The sequence below is a fragment of the Tetrao urogallus genome, assembly GCF_951394365.1.
Source record: "Tetrao urogallus genome assembly, chromosome: 1".
Classification (NCBI taxonomy): Eukaryota; Metazoa; Chordata; class Aves; order Galliformes; family Phasianidae; genus Tetrao; species Tetrao urogallus.
In genome coordinates, this window is record NC_136813.1 from 6851772 (window position 1) to 6874810 (window position 23039).

General features: G+C 36.2%; 1 protein-coding gene across 5 annotated transcripts in view; it reads left to right on the forward strand.

Moving 5' to 3' along the window:
* DLG2 (discs large MAGUK scaffold protein 2) overlaps nt 1-23039 on the forward strand; it is a gene marked incomplete at both ends in the record, with an annotated part of 740481 nt that overhangs the window by 442088 nt on the left and 275354 nt on the right. For all 5 annotated transcript variants that reach the window (XM_079537732.1, XM_079537733.1, XM_079537734.1 and 2 more), the window contains 3 exons: nt 7620-7756; nt 15966-16110; nt 18865-19006. In XM_079537732.1, the coding sequence (XP_079393858.1) occupies nt 7620-7756; nt 15966-16110; nt 18865-19006 (424 nt within the window). The remainder of the gene's footprint in view (nt 1-7619; nt 7757-15965; nt 16111-18864; nt 19007-23039) is intronic.

The window sequence follows — 23039 nt, forward strand, 5'->3', positions numbered from 1 at the left end:
AAGCCCAAAATGTCAGTTTGGGCCCTGGACAGCCTGGTCCAGTACTGGATCTAGCAACTGGCAGCTCTGCCTGTGGCAGACGAGTTAGAGCTTCGTGATCCTTGGGGTCCCGTCCAATCCAAGTCGTTCTATGGTTCTATAGTCCCGATGGACAAAAAGCTGGATGTGAGCCAGCAGTGTGCTCTTGCAGAGCATTATGTCAGCTGCATCCTGGGCTGCATCAACAGAGGGATAGAGCATCTCACCTACGAAGAAAGATTGAGGTTGTTGGGCTCGTTTCTTGGAGGAGAAAAGGTTCTGGGGAGACCTCACTGAGGCTTTCGAGTACTTGAAGGGAACTTATAAGCAGGGGGGAGACCGACTTTTTACACAGGAAGACACTGATAGAACAAAGGGGAATGGCTTTAAACTAAAAGAGAGGAGATATAGTTTAGGAAATTGTTTACTCAGAAGGTGGTGAGGCTCTGGCATTGCTGCCCAGAGAGCTGTGGTGCTCTGTCCTTGGAGGTGCACAAGGCCAGCTTGGATGGTCCCTGGGCAACCTGAGCTAGTGGGGGGCAATCAGCCTATGGCAGGGAGTCAGAACTGAATGAATTTAAGGTCTCCACAGCCTAAGCCATTCAGTGATTCTACTTTTTTCTTTCCCGCTTTTCATCAAGAATGCAGTGAGAGCAGACTTCTGCAGATCCCTTTGTAGGGCTGTGCAGCCAGCTTGTGTTACTGCAATGTTTTAGATTTATATTAAATGTTTATTAAATTAAGAATAGTTAAAATGAGGATTAACAACTTTTTGTTAAGATTTATTTAAACATTTGAATTTGCAGTGTTTAAAATTTCTGCAGATAAGTAGTTTAAGAGGCAAAATGTTACTGTTCACTTTCTACTAAAATCTCTGACAACAATTAGAATCATAGAATCATTAAGGTTGGAAAAGATCAATGCTATTATCTATTCCAACCAAAAATCTGCAGCTATGCAGCAAACCCCAAAACCCTCTCTGCTGAGGTGACAGAAGAGTTCCTTCCTTTGGAGACAAGCATCAGTGTTTCTATGCAAACAGTATGACATGCATGAAAGGGATTTTCTTTTCCTGCAGTATAATTACAGCTGCTAAGCAGTGTTCAGGCATAGTCACAAAAGTGCTGGCTGCTAAGTGCTAAGTGGAAGCTTTTTGTATACTTTCCACTCACATCCTCAGTCCAGGCTGTACTGATATCTGATATCTCTGCTGGTCCAGAAGTATAGAAAGGTGATGCACTGACAGCCAGAATGTCAGGATTGATAGACATAATCACAGTGAAAGTGTCTGTGGTCTGGAAGAACAAAGGAGCTGCATAACAGCTGCTGGATAAGTATGTGAAAGCACAAGAATATAATGATACACAGAGCATAAAGGGGACAATAATTTTCTGCATGCATTAAGTGGTTTCAAAGAATATTCTTACTTGGTGGCACTGTACATCATCTTTATTCTATCTGACACGATCAGGGAAATACCTGAAAATACAACATATTTCTGCAAAGTAATGTCAAAAACAATAAGGAAGGTAATTGAAATTTTTAACCTGAGGCCATTAGAGGGAAAGACCGGCTAATGATCAGCTTTGTAGGGCGCTGGACCTCCTTTGCAGTTGAGATTATTACCAAATTGCTCATTACAAAGAGTACTCTAAAGCAATTTGGGAACAGGTCGGAAAAAAGGAGCTAATGATGGCAATGAAAGTTGTCAGCTTTCAAGCATGTTATGAATATTAGTTAAAGTTTGGTGAATCATACAGTACTTTAGACTGATTTTTTTATCCACAGAACAAAATGTAGTCAAATTTTATTCCTCTAACTCCTGATATGAGCTGTGACATGAGTCAGGAATAGCAATTGTTATAATTCACTCAAATGAATTGATATTTGAACCTACCCCTATAATACAGAGGAGAGAGAAAAAGTGACATATTCTGTGTCTGGGATGAGTGGTTTCTCATGAATTGATCCATGAGATGAAAATTAAAAACAGAAAGAAATAAAACTTTGTAGAGGAAAATCAGTTCCTCCTTGTATCATTCAATTATTGTGAAACATTTTAATTTTCATCGTGTAATATATTAAAATTTTGCTTATAGTGAATAATAAAGGAATTTTCTATCAATAATGAACATTATTCATAAGTCATATTGAGCATATTAAAGCATATTAAAATCCCACAATTATGAGGTGTTATATCCCTCCTCTAGAAAGACTAGAATTGCCAACTACAGGTTTGGGCAGAAGTGGAAAGGGAGATATTCCCTGCTGCTCCTCTGTTTATAGTTAACCTTGTTTCAGTTTGTTTATTTATAGGGCACTAGATAGAACTGTGGTAACTGTCAAAACAAGTCAATCAGTTGTTATATGTCAATATATTTTATATTATCCATGTTCTTTTCCTCCCTGTAAGTAGAATAAGATTAATTAGAGATCTGGGTTGGACTTCCTTGTTCCAAGTTTGATAAATTCATGAGAAGGTTCATCCTTTTTCAGAGGAAGAGACAACTAAACATCATTCAATTTGACTCTGGAAACTTAACTTGTATTTGCATCCTGACGAACCTGAAGATGAGTGTGCTGAGGTGATCTGCCTCGCCCTGGTGTGACAGAGGACATGGAATGCAGAACCATTACACCACCTCTTAGCATTTTCTTGATTGATGACCATGAAGTAATTTTTGGGCAGATGTTTTGTACTGTCTAGTAGTCTACCAGTGTTATGGAGTGTTCACAGTACTGTTTTATTTGGGCTCCCTAGGACATAGGAAAATAACTGCTCACTGCGTATTCTAATTCATTTAGCAAATACATGTCTTCAGTGGTATTACCAGCTTTCCCAAGGATACAGCCACATTCTGTAACCATGTTTCCAACATCCTGCTGTTACAGCACAGGGTCTTCTGCCTGCAGTACAACTGTGCTGCTTGCTTAGCAGCGAAACCTTCTAGGCTTGACAAAAAACAACTCATTTTCAGTTTTATTGCTAGGAATGCTCTAATTTCTTCTTGTGCTTCCATGAACATTCTATTAAATTCTAACCTACTATTTCTGTTATAAGTCTTGTGCATTGTGTGACTTCACAAGGGTGTACACTGTTGAGGAGATTTGTTGGTTGGTGGTAAGAGATGCTGGAGTAAAATCAGGAATCAAACAGTTAGGAATTACCCATTTTATACTTCTAGAGTACACTGTTTTGATGTGGTTCTCAGTTACATTTTAAGTTTATGACTTAAATTTGACTTCCTATGGCTGCTCCATTTTTTGGAGCTTCTCAGCTAGAACCGGGGGACTCATGTTGAACTTATTCTCCAAAACCCTCTTTCTACTTTCCAGCTTTAAAACAAAACAAAACAAAACAAAAAACCTGCTTGACAGTCTGCATGCAATGTGAGCAATCACAACATTGCATTTGGGTTATATGGGTTATATTGGGTTATACTTCACATCTTTCTCTGATTTTACATAGCTACACTTTGTCTTTTAAGCTCCCTTTCTGATGACTGGAAACTGATACGTCCTTGTGTCTTACAGAGTGGTTTTATTATCGTATAAAGATTTAATTACTGTATATCCATCCCTGGACTAACTGTAGGAGAAATCTCCGTACCTACTTTTTGCAAGAAAAGTAGTTAGAACATAGATTTAGGCTATACATTAGGAAGAAATTCTTTACTGTGAGGGTGGTCAGACACTGGAACAAGCTGCCCAGCGAGGCTGTGGATGCCCCTTCCTGGAAGCATTAAAGGCCAGATTGGATGGAGCAGTGAGCAACCTGGTCTAGCGAGGTGTCCCTTCCTATGGCAGGGGGTTGAAACTAGGTGATCTTAAATTCCCTTCCAGCCCCAACCATTTTGTGATTCAATTATTCTATATGTTCTCTATATGTTCTTACTGATTTATTGATGCATTTAGTGATAGAGCAAATACTATAAAACAGATGTAAATAGTTATTAATTACGTTTTTGTGAAATAGCTACAATTTGTGCTCAGGAGGTCTTTAAATTGTTTTGGCTACAAATGTTTCTTTTTTTTTGATGATAACTTCATTTTTTTTTAAATTAATTTATTTTTTTGCTAATAATTGAGGGGAAAAAAAAAAAGGAATGCATAAATATATATAATCATTGTTAACATCAGCACTTTTTCCTGCAATTTTGACAGAATAGCTCTTTCCTTTGCCTCTATCCTCATGATAACAGCAATGCCTCATTCCACTCTTAAGTAATTTAATAACTTCACAGCCAACTGCTACATTTGTGAATCCCAAAGGCAGATGAATTTTACAAATACCTACTCACTAGAAGTGGAAAGAAATAGAGTTTGATTCATATTGTCTGTTTTACGCATCATATATGTGCCTACAGTGGCTTTAACTGAAATGAAACATGGCATGGATGTACCATTATTAAACCCAATCATCTTTCTCCTCCTGGAGAAATCTCTTATTTTTCTCCATCTAATTGCTATTATGAGGAAATTGGGTCTTCTGTCCAAATTTAGGTGTTGTTGCAAAGGAGATTGTGCACAAAGAAAGTAGGAAGATAAAGGGCTATTCTCAAAGAGACTCGTGATGTCTATTCTGATGGCAAAGTCTTCCTGACAGCAGGGGTTAATAGGAAAATAGGATCTACAATTAAACATGCAATTTTGTTTTGATTTTTTCTACTCAGCAGTGAAAAGAACTGAGATTAGAGAACAGATCTTGATCCCTGTGTTTCCCTAAGTTCCAGTGATTATCTGTCTTTAAAATAGAGTAATAAATAGAGTAAAAATCTCATATATTAATGTGATGTAGCCAATGAGAAGAGAGATCCACAAACCTTTTGTAGGTCTTAAAACTAAGCAGAAACCTTTCATATAAGTGGAGGTGAACCTGTACGGTATTGATCTTCCCACCTATCTCTTCCCACACCCAGTCGCCAGCCTTTCAGAACTTGACTGTGATTCATCTTGTCTCTGTCAGTTCTCTGAAGAGATCGGATGAATCATGCTCTAAAAGCCTTTAATGAATTCCCATTGTTTAGAAAGGTAGCACAGATGATTGGCATAAATGATGAGCATAGTTGATTGATATCATTTGTACAGATCATTTGGAAACGTACCCCAAAATTTTATTGCAGTATACTTTCCTAATGTCCTAGCAGTTGACAAAAATAATTCCAGTAAAACTAAGTGTTGCCAAGATTCCATTCCCCATTCTTCCTAAGAAACAGTCTTTTAAAGCATGCACATATGATGGACCTAGATTGTTATTAGGTGGGAAAGCCACAGAAACTCTCTTCTTCAGTTCTGTCCAGCCCACCCTCACTTTTCTCCCTACAGTAATTCCTCATGCCTTGTTCTGCTCTTTTATGCTTCTTCATACTCTCAGCCAGTTATGTGGATCCCAAAGGCACACCCAGCTTACAAACAATATATAGCCCCATGCATTGTAACACAATTATATTTTATGTCCATGAGAGAAGCAGAGTGTGGCTTTCATCATTGTAAACTTCACTTTTATAATGGCATAGCATGTTACAATTTATTTTTATTTTTTTGCAGTTTCATATGTCAACTGTGATATAACCATGCAAACAGCAAACACTGCCTTTCCTTTCAGCGCTGCAGAAAATGGAAGCTTTGGTCTTTACTTCTATTACACTACAACAGGACCAGGCTGAGTTAGGAAACCATCTGCATAAAATACATCATAGCTATATAGCCAGAAATGATCTTGCCCTTTACAGTTATAATAAAGGAGAAGATTGAAGCTAATCTTCCCACAGCTGTGCCTTAGGTGAGCAGTGGAGCTGAAGGAAGTTCTGCAGCTGCAGTCTAGCCCATTCATCTCCTCTCTCAGAGCTTCATTTTACTGGAAATGTGCATTTTGTTGGTTTTTTTTTTTCAAAATGATGATAATTATGTCACCAAGGAACACTATTTGATCACTGTTCCTAGCCCACAACTAAAGTTTTAAAGGGAATTTTAATTCTTGGTGTTTTCTTAGAATGTCTTTTTGTTTCTTCAAAAGCACTCAACAGGGTAATGAGCAAATTCATCCATGTAGTAGAAACCACAGTCTTTTCATCCTTGTAGCTGTCCCAGAAGTAGAAACAAATAGTAACAGTCATCACCAGCATTAGCTGGAAATTAAATAAAGCTTTATTTTAATTATCTCATATTTCTGAATTAACTTTATGTGTATTGTTAATAGCCATCTTAATTAAGTAAGCGGTATTTCAATTTGAGATATAATTTCAGTGGTTTCTTTTTGTAATTTACTGTTTTGATGGTATCCATTAAGAGTCCATTATGTTATCTGACCTCATCTCTTTTAAACTATAAATGGCGATGAAAAAAAATAATATGAGAAAAAAACATAATGTATCAAAAAGATTTAATTGACTCCAAAAGTCTTATCTCTGTATCCATACAGCTGCTAAAGAAATCCGTGTGTATTAAATAAACCCTCACTTAAATTTAGGGCACAAGCAGTCAGCTGCTGGATTTGTGATAAAATGCCAAATTCCATGCAGTTCATTTTTTCCTGTTGTATTTTCTCTGCTCAGGCTGAAGCTATTACTACTATGTTTGCTGTAAGATTGACTAAGCATCATGTATTTCATAGATAAAATTAGTAATTATTCTCTATTTAGCTACTATTTTTCTGTGCAGCTAAAAGTGAGATGCCTGGTTGAAGCAATAATCTAAGCAGGTTATTGTCAGTAACAGCTTATTTGTTCAGGTAGAAGTTCCCATTAGATCTATGATCTATAAAAAATAATCTGATGGAGTAGACTTTTTATGGAAATAGAATACAGTGATTTCTGCCTTTTCTCTGATTGAGAGATAAAAATGTTATTATAAGTGAGAGCAGTGATTTGTCTTTTATGTAGTGTGTCAGAAGATGGGAAAAGCATGAAAAGCTCTTACATCTACTGATGTTCTATGTACTTTTTCTGATTCATACCAGCTTGTAGACATTCCTCCAAATTTTGGCTGTTAGAGTCTCCATTACTGGGAATTTCACAGATCACAGAGAGAAAATTATATGTGCACAAATGACTCTCACTTTTTTATATATCCACAACCAAAGATATTTGTGTCCTAGAAAAACATGCAAAGCATAATTAAATTCAAATATGTGCACCATTTATCTTTCATTTTCATTTTCAGTGTGGCACTACAGAAACTTATAATATCTACAGTAAGCCTCTCAGTATTTTTCAGGTTCTGTGGACAAGAATACCTTTCATTTTGTTGTGATAAGTTGCAATGTCTTTTTTACTTACATTTATCAAAATAACATCCAAGCTTGAGGTTTTACTGGCCCCTACTGAGCACAAGGTATTGGGATAGAATCATTATTAGTTCGATTCTTTTCATATCTGCCATCCTATAATTGTACATTAAAAATAGTTTCAGTAATTCATTTGCATCCCTTACCTTCCAGGAAAAGTGAAGATGTACTGATCCATCAAATAACCATTGTTTTATTTGTGTTTCTGTAAAAAAAATATTGCAAATGTACAGTAGATTAAACGTGCTACCCTAGAACTCTCTCTTTAGTGTTATTTCTTGCACTGCTAATGCATATTTTCCCCTTTCTTCTCTAGGTCTGGGTTTCAGTATTGCAGGAGGAGTGGGAAACCAACACATTCCTGGGGACAATAGCATTTATGTCACCAAGATTATTGAAGGAGGAGCTGCACAAAAAGATGGGAGGTTACAGGTTGGAGATAGACTTCTTATGGTAAGTGTGACAAATTTAAATTGCATTTTATATGGATGAAAGTTGTTTCATACAGGTTCTTTTATTTACTATACGTGGTACTGGAAGTAACCATTACAGCTTCTCTAATAACTGTTGTATTTCTGTTATCTTCATTTTTTCCCATTCTTTATTTCTGAGACAACAGTTAAAAAAAACCACAACATTATACTGGAAAACCAACATTTTGTGAAGAAAAGGCAATAGATTTTATTACTGTGAGTGTCATTTAACTAAGAGGAGAATAAATGCATCATACACATCAGCAGCTAGTCAAAATTCACCACAGAGCTTCTACAGTAAGGGCTTCATTACAACGCAACTCATTCTACTGATCATTGTAAGAAAGTAGAAAGATGCAACAAAACTCTCTTTTGTAGCCACCATCAGATGACTGCTACCTGTACTTCAGTGTATGTATGAATGCTTCATATAGATGCTCCATGTAGGTGTTATAAAAGATATGCTTTTCTTGAAGTGTTCTTTCTCTGATGGATCTCGCTTGCGGAAATTGTTCCTAGTATTTGAAGTACTTACATTGTTCTCTCTTGGTATTTCACACTCTCAGAGTTTGTTTAATACTCCTTAAGGGAGAAACACTTACTCTGGTGAATCAGCAGAAGTTGATCTATGTCAGGTTGTATTCATGTCAACGCATTTGCAAATATTTCAGCAGGTACAGAAATAGGTTTTAAATCATTGCGATGAAAAAAAAAGTACACTGCAGTAGCTCCGTTTTATGATACAATGTCTAAGCAGTGAAAAATTGCTGTGACCTTTTTTCTGCCCATAAAACTATGTCTATGTTCTTTTCTATAAGAAAACTGCATTTTTTTTATTGGCTAGGGACACTGTGTTCCAGTCAAATGTGAAGATGACCATTCATTATCTGTGTATTAAACAGAACATAAAAGGCACTTACTCAGTGGCTGGATTGGTGACTTTAACCTTTTTTAATTAACCCACACTGGCAGATAAAACAACTAAAAGATCAAATGCTGTTATCAAACTCAAAGCAAAATGAAACTAGAACTTAACATTTATTTTATATTTCTTCTTTGCAAGTTCTCAGCACACTGAATTTCAAGTCCCTGCACTTAGTGATGTTTTGGCTTGTTTTTCTATAGAAATGTGTATTTGTATTTGACAAAGTTACATCGTATTTTGTTATTTTCCACTTTGTAGAAAATCTACTTGCCTTCAGCTGTTGCTTTTTTTTTTCTGCAATGAGAATTTTTTTCTCAATTTTTATGTTATTTGCAAATTGGTGTTACCTTATTATAATTTTTTTCCCACTTACCTAAAGAAATAAATAATATCTACACAACATCTACACAACACAGACACAAAAACCTCTTCATTCTCTCTCTCAGCATCACTTAATTAACTGGAATTTCAGTAGAAAAATAGTAATACATCACATTAGAAAAAAGTTATACATCACTACGTAGAACTTCATTCTTTCTCCTGCATCTGACCTCTGAAAATGACCAGAAGTCATTGTCACTATGTTTGATGTCACATCTTCATGCCACTTTTCTTTTGGTGACCAGTTCACTACTTACAATTATCTCCTTTTATCATTTCTGTGTGAAATGAGGGAACAAAAAAAATCATAATATTGCTCTCCACTACCCATATACTTCCAGACCAAGCTTTTCATTGTTGCTTAAGAAATTCCAAATAGCAATTTGTTCTTTGTATAATTTAACCCTTACATTTTCATGGAGATGAAGAGCTATGTTTTCTGATTCTCTCCAACAAGACACCTTAATTTCTTTATAGCTTGAGGTTTTTCTTATTTTCCTGAATACTTTCAATATTTTCTCTCTTCTGCCTTGGGTAGTATCTGTCAGTTCATGCCGTTTACGTCATGTACCTTTGTGAAAAGAAAGAATTCATTGCTTTCTTTCATCAGTCTTACTGCTTTGATCAATGCAATATTGCTATTATCACCTGTATGGTCTGTGGCTGCTTCGTTGATTCCTTGTTTATTATACTTCAACATTTTATTGTTGGTTGTTTTGGTGGTTTTTTTTTTTTTTCTCACCAGTGCATGCTTCCTCAATCTTTGTTTTTTCCATCATTTCTCTGTAAAATCTGCTATAGTGTGTTAGTCTTACAGAATTGCCAGCAGCTGCTGGAATGGTTGTTTCTTTTTTGTATCTGTGTTCTGATAAGTCTGAGTAAAATGCTTTCAGATTCCAAAGAACACGCAAATAAAATTCATTAAAATTTAAGATGTAATAAAAGAGATGCTGCAAAATCAAAACTAATATTGAAATGTAAAACAATGAGATGCCACCTGAGCATTTCACAGTTTGATATCCCTACAGTTATTAAACGCAGATTGCGAATAGTGTGTTAAGCATTCACAAAATGTATTATGTAAATATTGAGCATTGTAATTATTTTGAAATCTATACAAGGGCATATCTGTGCAGTTACATTTCTGTGGCACTTCTGTCCTATTATTCTAAGCACTTCCACATAGAAATTCTCCAGTGTGGGATAATTCTGAGGTAACCAGTAGGAAAATTATTGGAAGATGCTTAAGAGTACTCCAGCCAAAAACTGAACTTGGTGGATTTGATAGGTATATGTAAAATGAACAGACCAGAGCTCTGCTCTGGAGACACATCTAGTAGGAAACTTCTACCTATTGTAGACTGGTAGTCGTATCTATAGTAATGCCTGCAGTGAGAATATGGCTGTGCTGGGTGTCTCCACAAGGCTGCATTCTCTTGGCACTGGACAGAAGCAACGTGGAATCATGTATCATCATAGTCTAGTACAATTCAGGTTAAAAGAAGCTCTCTAGTCCAACCTCCAACACAAGCAGATTCAGCTCTACAATCATGCAAGGTTGGTAAGAATTGGGTCTTGAAAACATCCGAAGATAGATTTTGCACAGCCTCTCTGGGCAACTTGTTCCCTCTAACTGCTTGTTTATACATAGGCTTCTTGTCTTCCCTGTTACCACATGCCACTCTGAGAAGCTTAGCTCCATCTTCATGACTGTAAGCACTGGAGGTTGCTGCTAGTTATCCCCAGAGCTGTAATTACTTTCTTTTATCTGATGTTATCATCTCACCTTGGAATTGCTTGCCTGCGGAATGGATAAATGAGAAGTCACTATAAAACTGTTTATTACTAATACAAAACACTGATAGTTAGAAGCAAAGTATTTTTCAGGGAAAACTCTAAACCAACAGAATTTATGCTACTGCTGTCTTGTATTCTATTAACTCTTCAAATCTACTGCTCCCCAAAGCCTGGACTGTTTGGGCCATATCTGCTAGCCTGTTGCCTTTTAGCATGTGCAGTCAAAGAAATCAGACATTCTAGGGATGTGTACATTTATAAGAAATGATGTTACTCACACACCACAAGATTTAATTTGATTCTGTTTTCTTCCTAAAACCATAAAGAAAAAAAAGGAGCTGCTTTCTTTTTCCAGATGTTCATGTTTGCTTCCAAGCCCATTCTGTGCTGACAAAATACCATTGGGTGGTTTCTCAAGGCTGTGGTGGGTTGCTATTTACAGCTGTCAAACTGTGCCTTGCAAGATTCCATACCACTTTCTGTCAGATCACACATAGCTGCAAAATCATTTGTGTTAAAGTAGTCAGAGTATATCATTTAAATTTTAGGTGCATCTACATTAGCATTTGTTTCAGAACAGATTTTTTAAGTGATTTTCACTGTCTTGTGGGGGTGATCTTTGAGGAGACAAATGTGATTTTTTTTAAAAGAAACTACACTAGAGGATGTAAAAATCCAGTAAAAGCATTCCCAATTAGCACTGCTTTACAGCTGCTAACAGGCGTTCAGTCTGTAGAGCCCAACTACGTATAACCCAAAGTAAATCCTTAAAACACATGCAGAGTAGATGCCACTTTATCCACACCCTCTGTTATTGCAGATCAGTCCTGGTGCACACATTTTTCATTCAGGAAGACTGATGAAGTACAGACATTACCCAGTTAAAACTAAGGTAGAGCAGTGTGAAAAGACAGTACCTGATCTGTTGGTTGTACTTGCTGGCTAGGAGAAAGGAAGCACATCAGAATAAATGTAATTGTGTGAGATGAAGAATGATTAGTACTGAACCAGCTCAGAGGATTCAGTGGCTATATCCATTCTGATGCAACAGTGGGCTCTGAACTAACTTTACACTGATGTTGATATTAGACTTACAATACTTTATCTAGCATTCAAAGGTAGATTTGCTATAATCGGTTTTAGGATGGAACCATAGCTATAAGCTCCCGAGTTAATTCCTCCCCAGAATACTCACTGTGTGATCATTCCTACACATCTAAGTCATCCTCATACCATTTCATTGCATACAAAGCATTTTTTTTTTAAACAAAATCAGTGTAAGAGTGATTGACAAATGATGACTCAATATATGTAGGTTACTCTGAAAGGAATGCCTCCTAATTATTTCCATGTAAACTACCAGAGATACAAAAACAACAATAACATTATTTGGTAGAGCAATTTTTCAGCTACAAAACCACCATTAGCAGTGCGTTTTTGTCAGCAATAAACAAGAGCCTGCAGGCCGCAGTCATAAAAATCTGCACCAGCGAAGCTGACTCACTGTTTCACAGCTGTTATGACGGCATCATTGCAGGAAAACGTTGCCCACATAGTCCATCTTTCATCAGCAAGAACAGATGGAAGTCAGAAGGTGCCAAGTCTAGACTATGTAGTGGGCATGGTAGGACAGTTCAGCCACAGTTTGCTCCATAGCCTTTTAAGTGGAATGGGGCCCTGGTGTTAACATGTTGCAAGAGAAAAGTTGTCTACTTCTCTGTCCCGACAGGAATTTTGAGCCTTCAGCTTAGTCAGCATCCACCCAGTGCAAACTCTGTGATATTCCAACGTTGCCACCATCATTTCCAATGCAATGGAGCCTACATTCCGCTCCATACATCACTGTCTAGTTGTAATCCCCTGATTCACAAAGACGATCAAGATGCTCTTCATTTTGTGTTGCGACAGCTGTGCATGCCAGTTGCTTTCTGTTCAGATTCCAGCAGTTAAGTAACTATTTTAGGAGTCCTTGGAGTTATACATAATTAGTTAACCCAAGCAGATTTACCTCCTTAGAACAAATGATTGGGCTTCAGCTTTGGTGCACTCAACATGTGCTGAGGGATCTGGCAGAGGTGATTACTGAACCACTTTTGGTGGATGGGTGACGTGCCTGAAGACTGGAGAATAGCCAGTGCCACTCCAGTGACCTTCCAGCGTTGCTCCAAAAAGCAGCAAAAACCAACTGGTTGTGAGGTCTCTATGGAGGTATTCTAGACTTGGCTGAACCAGTCTGTGTGATCTATTGTAGAGTACCTGCTTTAGCAGAGGGATTGATCTTGACAGTCTCTTGCAGTCCATTCGAACCCCCTTAATTCAATGATTCTGTGATTGAAAAACCATTGTTTTCACAGGTGTTTAAATCATGGTGAGTTTTAAAAAAGGTCATCAGTATTTCTAGATTTACAGCTGCCAAGCTGTATTTGCTGGCCAGCATTCACTCAGGATTTGCTCCAGAAAACCCACTTTCTGAACCCAAAGTGGAATATTACACTAAAGCAAACATTACCACTGACAAGTTGAAGATCACCTCATTGTCTCATTCGTTGCGTGAATCAGTCTTCTTATTCTGAATACATACAGGAGAGGAACAGTTTCCCTTTAAAAAAAAAGAAAATGAATTAAGACAGACTTATTCCTCAAGAGATCTTATTCAGCTATCAGCTTATGCTCTTGTGAATGAAATTATTTTTTAAAGTGTCTGTACAGCCTTTTGGGGAATTTTAAGCTTTTCCCTTCAGCTGCTGCTTAATGCCTTTATTTTCCAATATTAATCTAGGAAAACTTCCAAATAATTGTTGCTTGTGTTTACACTTCATTGCCTTCATTATGCCATTCAGGAGAGAAAAAGAAAAATAGAAAAAAAGAAAAAAAAACCAAACCAGTCTTTATTTCTCTTTGGCAACATTTTGTACTTATTTCTCCCATCACTTCTTTGATTGAACTTCTAAGTATTTTAATTTCCTTTATCCTGTATTATTTATTTCTCTTGTTATTTTCCTGTTATATCAACATGCCTCCTTATATCATTCCTCCTGTTTGCAGAAACTGCTTTCCAGATTTCTTTGTTTATGCAGTGCTATGACATTTTATGTAGGGTTCTATTAGTTTAGTATAGTTTTGTTTTGTTTTCACTAAGAACATCGTTTATTTAAACAGAAGTATAGTGGTAGTCGATTTAGGATGAAACCCAACAGGTTGCTCAGAGGCTTTATAGAGACTCCTTCTTGGAGGTCTTCCAAAGCCACCTGGACGTGGTGCTGGGCACCCTGCTTGGAGTGTCCCTGCAAGCACAGGGACTGGACCAGATGGACATAGAGGTCCCTTCCAAACTCATTCTGTCTGTGATTCAGTAGTAAAATACAGACATTGAGGGAAGGAGGGATGGTAAAGAATAACTACATAATGGTATTAACAGAAGTGTGAATTTTCAATATTAGAGATGGTTTTGAAATACAGCAGTAAGAGAGGCTATTTTTCAGTCACTTCTGCTTCCTACTAGTCTAGTATTTAAAATATATTTATTAAAAGTGCATATGTATGTTAATGCTGTTACTGAAATTAAAAAAAAAAAAAAGATAAATTTATAGAAGGTAGGGATCATACTTCTATTTGAAAAGAAGACCTGCCAAAATACAGCGTATAGTGTCAGGAGCTCTCTTGTGAGCATTAGATTGTATCATTGCTCTTCATGTCAAGTTGTTATAATAAGCCTGTCACTGCCTGTTTCAATCAACCTTAAAAGCAAGTCTCAGAATTATGCAAGGATCAAAATTTAAACAGAATCCTTGCATTTAGCAATAATATCTGAGAGCAGTCATTTTCTATTGCTGTTGATATCATCTGAATATGAACAGTCCTCCAATGCTTCATAAAAACTGGATTTCTTTCCAGTTACCAATTACCAGTTAATACCTTTGCCAGTACCTTGGTGTAACGGCCAAGTTTCCTATAATTTACTGAAAATAAATTCCCTAGAAAGTATATTGCCTTATGTGATTTAGTGCTGTACTTTGTCACACTGTAGTTGAGGAGCTTCTTCTGCCATCATGCATAAAGTTTACAAGGAATCCTTGTAATAACTGTAAAAGTTGAAGGATGGTGCTTTAAATCACCGTCAAATGTTTCATGTTTAATATTCACCTTGGAATGTAGCCTTTTCTTCTGCCTTACACCAGACATCTGAAAGCTGTATCTACATTATTCTTTACCTCTTTTCTCTGTCCTGTGACTACTTTATTCAGGTTGTATACTTTCTGGTACAGGGATCATTTAGTATTCTGTTCATAGGAGCACACCTATTGTTGACATGAGTAGATGTAGTGGGTTTACATGTGAATAATTTGTATACCCTTCTACAATAAACCGCTTCTGACACTTTGCTTTGAATTTCCTTTTTCTGGCAGTAAAGCATAAATAGTCAAGACTTACTGCCTCCATCCCTCTCTAATCTGTAATCCTGTCCTCTTATCATTGAGCATTATTCTTCTTGGACAGAGCACAGAACCAGTACTTCATCCTCTTTTTTTTTCAGCATCTTTCTCCTGTGTTTCCAGAAAACTGATTAACTGCTTTCTTTTTTTTTTTTTTTTTTTCATTTCCTGCACCTCATAGAAATCCCCTCCTTCTTTTATATTACTTTCTCTCATATTATTTCAATTGCCAATGTTATGGATGAAAAGATTTTGAGGTCTTAAGTATATTAGTGGTCCTAGCTATGTATTCTGTGTGATAGTTTTGGACAGATGGGCTTGGTAGGTCAAATAATATAGGCAGTTTCTATAAATGATGTGATGTTATTAAATTATTTCAAAATATAGTTTTATGCTAATGCTGATACTGGCAGCAGAATCACAAAGGACTTAACTCCTAACAAGACCATCTAAACCCATTATGTTTCTGTGGTACTATCAAAAAGACTACATCAGTATTTGAATATATATGTGCTAAGAAAACTTTATTTTCTATTCTGCTGTAATACTATTACGATAATCTTCAGTGCTCCTTGAGTTTTTCTAACACTGGGAAAACTGCAAGACAGTGTCATTATTTTGTCCTAACTCACCTGTCTGATTTCTCCTTTAAGGTAAACAATTATAGTTTAGAAGAAGTTACCCATGAAGAGGCAGTAGCGATACTGAAGAACACATCAGATGTAGTGTATCTAAAAGTTGGAAAGCCCACCACCATTTACATGACCGATCCTTATGGCCCACCAGACATTACTCACTGTAAGTGACTGTTGCATTTCATTTTCTGTAAGAGATCAGTTCATCAGATGATTGTGGTTTTTTCATAGCTTGTTTAATGTATCCTATTAAAGGTTATGAAACAGCTTGGAGGACTACAAAAAATGAAACGTTTACTGCTACTTATGTGTACTATGCTTACGAAATACTGTAAATACTGCAGCTCAACTGAAGTATATTTGCAGCAAAAGTAGAAGTGTAGATAATGTATTGCTGTGCAGACTCAAATAAGCCATTGTCCAAGTGATCAGATTAATCTGTTACTCTTGTGACAATTACAGTAAAAAATACATGTAAGTGTATTTGGAAATGTGATTGGATTTGTAGACAGGCATCCTCTGTCCAATGAAAAATCAGTATAAACAGCAAAATATCCAAACAAACTTAGTGCAAAGCTTGAGAAAAATGAATGGATATTTGCCTGAAATATTTAGGCATGAAAGGCATATTTAGGCATTTTTCATTTCAGAATGAAAAATCACTTCTCTATCTGCATAAATCTGCCTTTTTTCCCGTGTATATCCACTTCCTAGCTTCCTGTTCCACTTTGCATCGTCAGTCTGTCCGTTAACTTTATATATGTTCAACAAATGCTCCTTTACTGAAGACTTTGTCACTGCATTAAATGTTTTCAGTTGTATGAAGTTCTCTTAGTCGTTTAGTTATTAGTAAAGCCCAGTGAAGAATTTTATTGGAGATATAGACTATTCTATTTTAAAACAACCTGTTTTTACTCTACATGTGATATCTATGCACTGAAAATCATCTACACTGGCATGTGGTGTCCAGTAGAAAGAAATGTGAGCTTGTCAGGATTCCCTGAGATGACCAAGTGCAAGGGTGGGCTTCTGTGAATCCCTATCAGTACACACCCTCTTAAGGCATACCTCCTAGACAATATGTTTTTTGTAGCTGTAAGGAGATAACAGTGATTAGAATCTTCTATCTCTGGATTTACTCACTTTTCCTATGTCTTCCAGTCCAAGCGTGCAATACTCCTATCTGATCTTTATCTCTTGCTATTATGTCTTAATAATTCAAATTTTTCCTTTAGATTGGTTGTAGGCTCTCCTGGGAAGTTGCCCCTAGTTATTTTGGGTTTTGATAACCTATTGCTGAATTTAGGTTCAGTTCTTTTAGGCCTCCTTCTGGCAGTCTTCTTGATGTTCCCACACTGAGACATTCGCATTCCCTTCTCATTCATAAATATAATCTTAATGTTTCAGTTGCAGCTCCCTATACTTACAGTGTCAGTCTATCCATATTGTTACTGAATTCTTCCTTCATTTAATTGTTCACTAAAAACTGATTGCCTTGGATTCTACTACCAACCAGCAGGGACTAGCTGCTCCTCCTAACAACTGTGTGGTAGTTTAATTTTTGAAAAGAGCTTTAGCAACTGATATGTACAAGTTTTGAGCTTCTGCCAATAACACTAGGAGCACTTGTGGCCAGGAAGCCAGCAGCTGGGAAAGGTAGATTTTCTCAATAAAAGCCAGATATTAATTTTCTCCGCTCATTTGCAGAGCATTGCTACTGTGAAATGAAGTAGTCAAGGGGAAAGATAATATCCGTAATCCTCCTTATTCAAACTGCTCCATAAAAATAACAGGGAAGGTTTTGTAACGTGCACATCAGGTGGTATATTCAACTGTGCTGAGGATAACTATTTACTTAGCAAATGTTACAACAGATGGCAATTATGGTTGTTCAGTAGTAGTTTGGTCTGGATCTTAACAAAGCACAACAAGTAAAACAACTAAATGTCTCCATCCAATCTCCTGCTCTATAATACTTCCTAAAATAATAATTTGGGTGTTCTAAAAGGGTGTGTTTATTATGTCAGATTATAGATCAGCAGGGTATGAGAAGACAGACACAGTTCCAGAGAGGGAGCAAAGGTTGAAAAGATTTGCAGTAGCCCATCCCAGGCTGTTGGTGCATAGAGATTCATTTATCCATGGGGAACTTTTCATTATATCCACATGTTCAGAGTATTTCAGAATCAGTAATGGCCTGTCCCTGTAGAGATATTTTGCTTTGAAGCATTCTGTAACTGAATGTCTGAAAGAAAGACTTAAAGTAAGACTAGAAGGACTTCTTTTAATGAGATTAGTTGTAGCTCATCTTTGTTTTTCCTACTTGTCATCTCCTTTTCTAATTATGTTAACTATATATTTGATTACAGCTGTTGCTAGTAACTTGAGAACTGCAAAAAGCAAGCAAATAACAAAATCCAAATATGCAAGATAGAGCCATACACAATCATGTAATTATCAAAATTTTTCATTAATTTGTATGTGATTTGTATCATATTTCTATTTTATATACAAATTTATCATGTAAATAATATCATCTGTATTGGTATTGAAATTTCAATTATATTAGGAAATGCTGAACCTTTAGTAAATCACAAATTTAAATCTCCACCATAAGTAATTCTTGTTAACCATAAAATTCCTAATCTCATCCTGCATTTAATTCTTAGTGTTTTATTCCCACTTCTATGTATGGGAGCCAAAATGATGTGTGTTCTTAATCTTGTTCTGTCCTATATACATTTCCTTCTTCCAGTCTGTTCTGATCAAAGAAATTATTTGTTTGCAGTCTCTCAATCTATTCTTTCTTATTCAGAACCCTCTGAAGGATCAATTCCTGCAAAATGAGCCACATTATTGTTATTATTACTTGCTATTATCAACAGTGGCTAACTAGAAATGCTTATTCTTACAACAGCTTATTCTCCACCAATGGAAAATCATATACTCTCTTCTGGAAACAACGGCACTTTAGAGTACAAGGCGTCTCTGGCCCCTATCTCACCTGGAAGATACTCACCCATTCCAAAGCACATGCTTGTGGAGGATGACTACACCAGGTCAGATGCTTTTCTTTTTTTTGTTTGCTTTCATGGCAATTATAATGAACATAGGTAAACCATGATTATGAACTTAGTGCATCTCCCATGGCATATAAGATGTAGCTGTTTTCACCCATGTTCAAGGGTAGATGAATTAAAACTGCTACAGTTACAGAGGAACTAAGGGGAAGATCTCATAAATGCATGACCTGAAGTTCATGTTTCCTTGGTGCAGTCCTGCACTAGTTCCTAAACAACACGGCAACATTAAAGCAGTGTTAGCACTGAGAAGAGCACTCTGGTTCTTAAGAATTAACTGTGATAGTTCTTTACTGGTGCAGCTGGGAGATCTCGGGATTGGTGACTCATCTAGCTCACTGCAGGTATGGGTGGAGTGATGGTACATGTGTTTGTACCTGTCTGTGAGAGTACTCTCTGAACAGCCCGCTTGTTTAGTTCTCTGAAAGCAAGCTGAAATAGTCTGTAGTGGCTCTGCACACTCTGAAAGACAAATACCATGGAGAGTAAACAGTATGATGAAAGAAAGAAAAAGTAAACAATTTTTTGTCTGTAAATAGCTGTGAATAAATTGAGGTGTGAAACCAAAAAAAAAGTCTCCTCCTAAATAATAGAAAATCACATTATGAAACAACTTTCTGTGGAAGTTAAAAGGAAAGGAAGTTAAAAGGAAACTCTATGGTGTGGCACTTGATTATGTTATGAAAGGAATTCTTTGATTATCAGCAAAATGACCATTGGAAATTGCTCCTAATCCTTCTTTTCTTTCTTTCTTTCTTTCTTTCTTTTTTTAACAAGTTAGCGGAATTTTATGTATTTACTTGATTTCCAGCTAGAAAAGACACAGAGGAAAACGTTGGAAGAGTTCTTTTGAGTCTTGTGTTGTGTCACTAATAAGACCTCTTGTTGTTTTTTTTTAATGAGCACTACCATTCACTTAGAAGACAACATTGTTAGGTTTGTGAAATAAGCCTTCATCATAATGTCAAGTACCAAAGGAAATGGCAAATTTAATTTTTTTTCTGCACTTCAGTATTTAGAAATTTATTGTGTTTAAAGCTAAAAGGCCGGGTGTTCCTGGTTATGTAATCTGGTCTACTGTGTAGACCAAGGAATCTTAGCCTCTTATGCATTCGCTTCATAATTTGCTAATTTGCCTTCCTTATTTCTTATTGCATACGATTAAGATCTCAAGCTGCTTAGCTTGTTGGATCAGACAGATTCAGAGTTAATCATGATGGAGTTTTTAATCAGGTCATAAATTTATGGAAACCACACCTTGCTTCCCTGTTGGGTAAAAGAACTTCTGCTTCGTTTTGATTGAGGATGCAAAAACAACATTGCTTTTATTCAATTTATTCAAGAAACGTGAGACTTTCTGTTAGAATGATTTTTCTCCAAAGTATTCCAAGAAGTTACATTTTTCACTTAAGACTTAAAACTTTGGTTTCATTAAATTGTCAATCAAGGCTTTGCCTGAGTATTGACCTCATAATTCCTAAAATGTCTATATCTGGGAATACTAATATAGTATCTGGGTTACAATGATGAAGGCTTACTTCTGTAATGAGACATCAGTGCCACTAAGATTGACTGTTCATTAAGTTTAAAAGCAGCAAAAAAATGCAATCTTGAAAGAAGGGTTTAAAAAACAAAAGCAAAAAATCACAGGCAATAGAGGAAGTAAATCTAAAAAAAGAGAAAAGCTGTCCTCAAAATGAAAGGATCATTTAAACAGCTACAAAAACTGTAAGGTGATGGATAATTATCATTAGAAGTCCTTTGTTTCTGTTCCTTGTAGCTGATTTTAACTTTTTAATTGTTTCTACTAAAAAGAAAAAGGGAGAGAGGAAGAAGGAGATACAGTGTAAGAAAAGACAATGACAGTCCATTAGTTAGACAGGCATCCAGCAGAGAGCAGACCTTCTCTAACAAGCATTTAAGATATATATTGTAATTAATTAGTGTGCCTTTTTGGTCTGCTTTGGAAGACAGATGTCTTCCTATTCCATTTATTTTTTTATTATACAAGTTAACTTTTTTGTTTTAAGCCCTGACAGTAAAACAATTTTCACTGAGGCATTCACACCAGCCACCTTCATTTTGTGGGTTTTTGGGGAAAAAAAAAACGATGCTTAGCAAAACAGGATATATTATGAATATTCCTCTCCACTATTCTTCCTGTCTAGAATTCCAGACAGGAGAGGCTGGCTGCACGTGTGTCAGTTCCGTGGCAGGCAGGTGACACTGGCAGAAATAAAGACATTGAATAATATGAGGAGACACTAAAATGCAACAGAGCAAATCAAATACAGATCTCATAGTTCTAAACAAGACCTCATTTCAGCTACAGAAGAGACTATAATGAACTTAAATGTATAAGTGAGAATAGTTTATGTGCTACACCAATGCTCAGGATACAAAAGCACAAAGACAAAATGAATACTGTGATGTATTTTAAGAAAAATGTCACTGCTTGATTTCCTCACTGAACACAAATCAGATGCTCTGAAAGATACCTGAACAAGAGCCAGGAGACCAGGTTTCTTCTCTAACTTCTATGACCGAGAAACTGTGACCTTCAAAATGAGCCTTGAATGAGGCTGAGGCAGTTATTTTTTAAATAATGTCTGTGTAGCTGATTATTGCATATCAATTCAAGTGTTTAACTATTGAAAATGCCACATAATACCCATTGCAATCTTCATAGCTATAAACAGGGAGTAGAGATTGCACTCTCCCTATGCAATACCTTGGGATTTGCTGACGAATGTGCCTTTAAAATGGGAAGGTATTTCGAAAGTCTTTGTTGCTGACCATTTTAAAAAAGACTTAAAATCTTTTGGGAAGTTAATTATCATATTGATAATTCTACTAAACCCTATAGATCCCTTGATTGAAACATTTATAATTAGGTTTCTTCACATAATTTTTTATAATTAAGATGATTGCCAACTACTGCAGTGCTATCTATTAAAACTACCTGGTTCTTACTATAATAGGTTCTCAGGGGTAATTTACATGGTGATCACATAAGGAAATTTATTACCCATGCAATCATAGTATGGCAACACTTCTGGCAGATTTTCATTTGTGCCAGCTAAAAATATTTGGAACAGTAATTTCAATATAAGAGACATTTGCAATCTCATTGTACGTATGATAAAGCTGATGACAAGCTTTCACTAAACTTACTTGCTGTAATTAATCTATTGGTAAAGACGAAATAGTTGAACATTTACCATAATTTGTCCACTTTCTTTTGCTTTTCCTTTTCGTTGGATTTTTTTTTTTAATATATTTTATTCATGTTCTGAATTTTTTTTTAGCTGATTTTTTTTTTTTTTTTGGTCCAAAAAAATATGTGTTTCTGGTGATAAAAATTGTATCCTTTTGGCCTAATAATTTGCATCTGAAAAAAATGCAGTATATCCTTTACTTAGTTGGTTTTAATTGAATTATTTAATGTGAGCGCAAAGCGCAGAAAAGTACCAAATCATCTTCAGCCATAAGTTTTAATGAAACTGAATGTCATTTTTAAATTACTGGGCTTTTGTAAGTTGTGTATGGATTAGCCCAGAATGCTGTCAGTGAAGGGCGTAATTTTCTTCTACTTTTTTGTTGTTGTTGAATTCATTTTAAATTCACTGGGGAATGGAAGCATTGCTTTCCACTGTTGTTTTTTTTTTTAATTGTTGCATTTTGAACTTGAAATAAAATAGCAACATTTCAGGTTAATAGAATGTGGTATTTACCTGTGTAGTACAAAAATATAATAGTTTCTGGTAAGACTGAAGTGTTGTGCAGGCAGTTTGGGATATTCCTTGATTGTGTTTGCTGACAATTTCCTAATGATCCTTGGTGGAATAAAGAAGCATAATTCTCTGCTTGACTTGCTTCTCATGAAGAGGGGAGAATTGGTCTAAAATGTGATAGTAGCTGGGATCATAAGTTGGTTGATTTCATGATTCAAAGGAAGTCTGAAAAGGCAGCCAGCAAGTTATGACTGGAGTCTTCAGCAGAACTGTCTTCT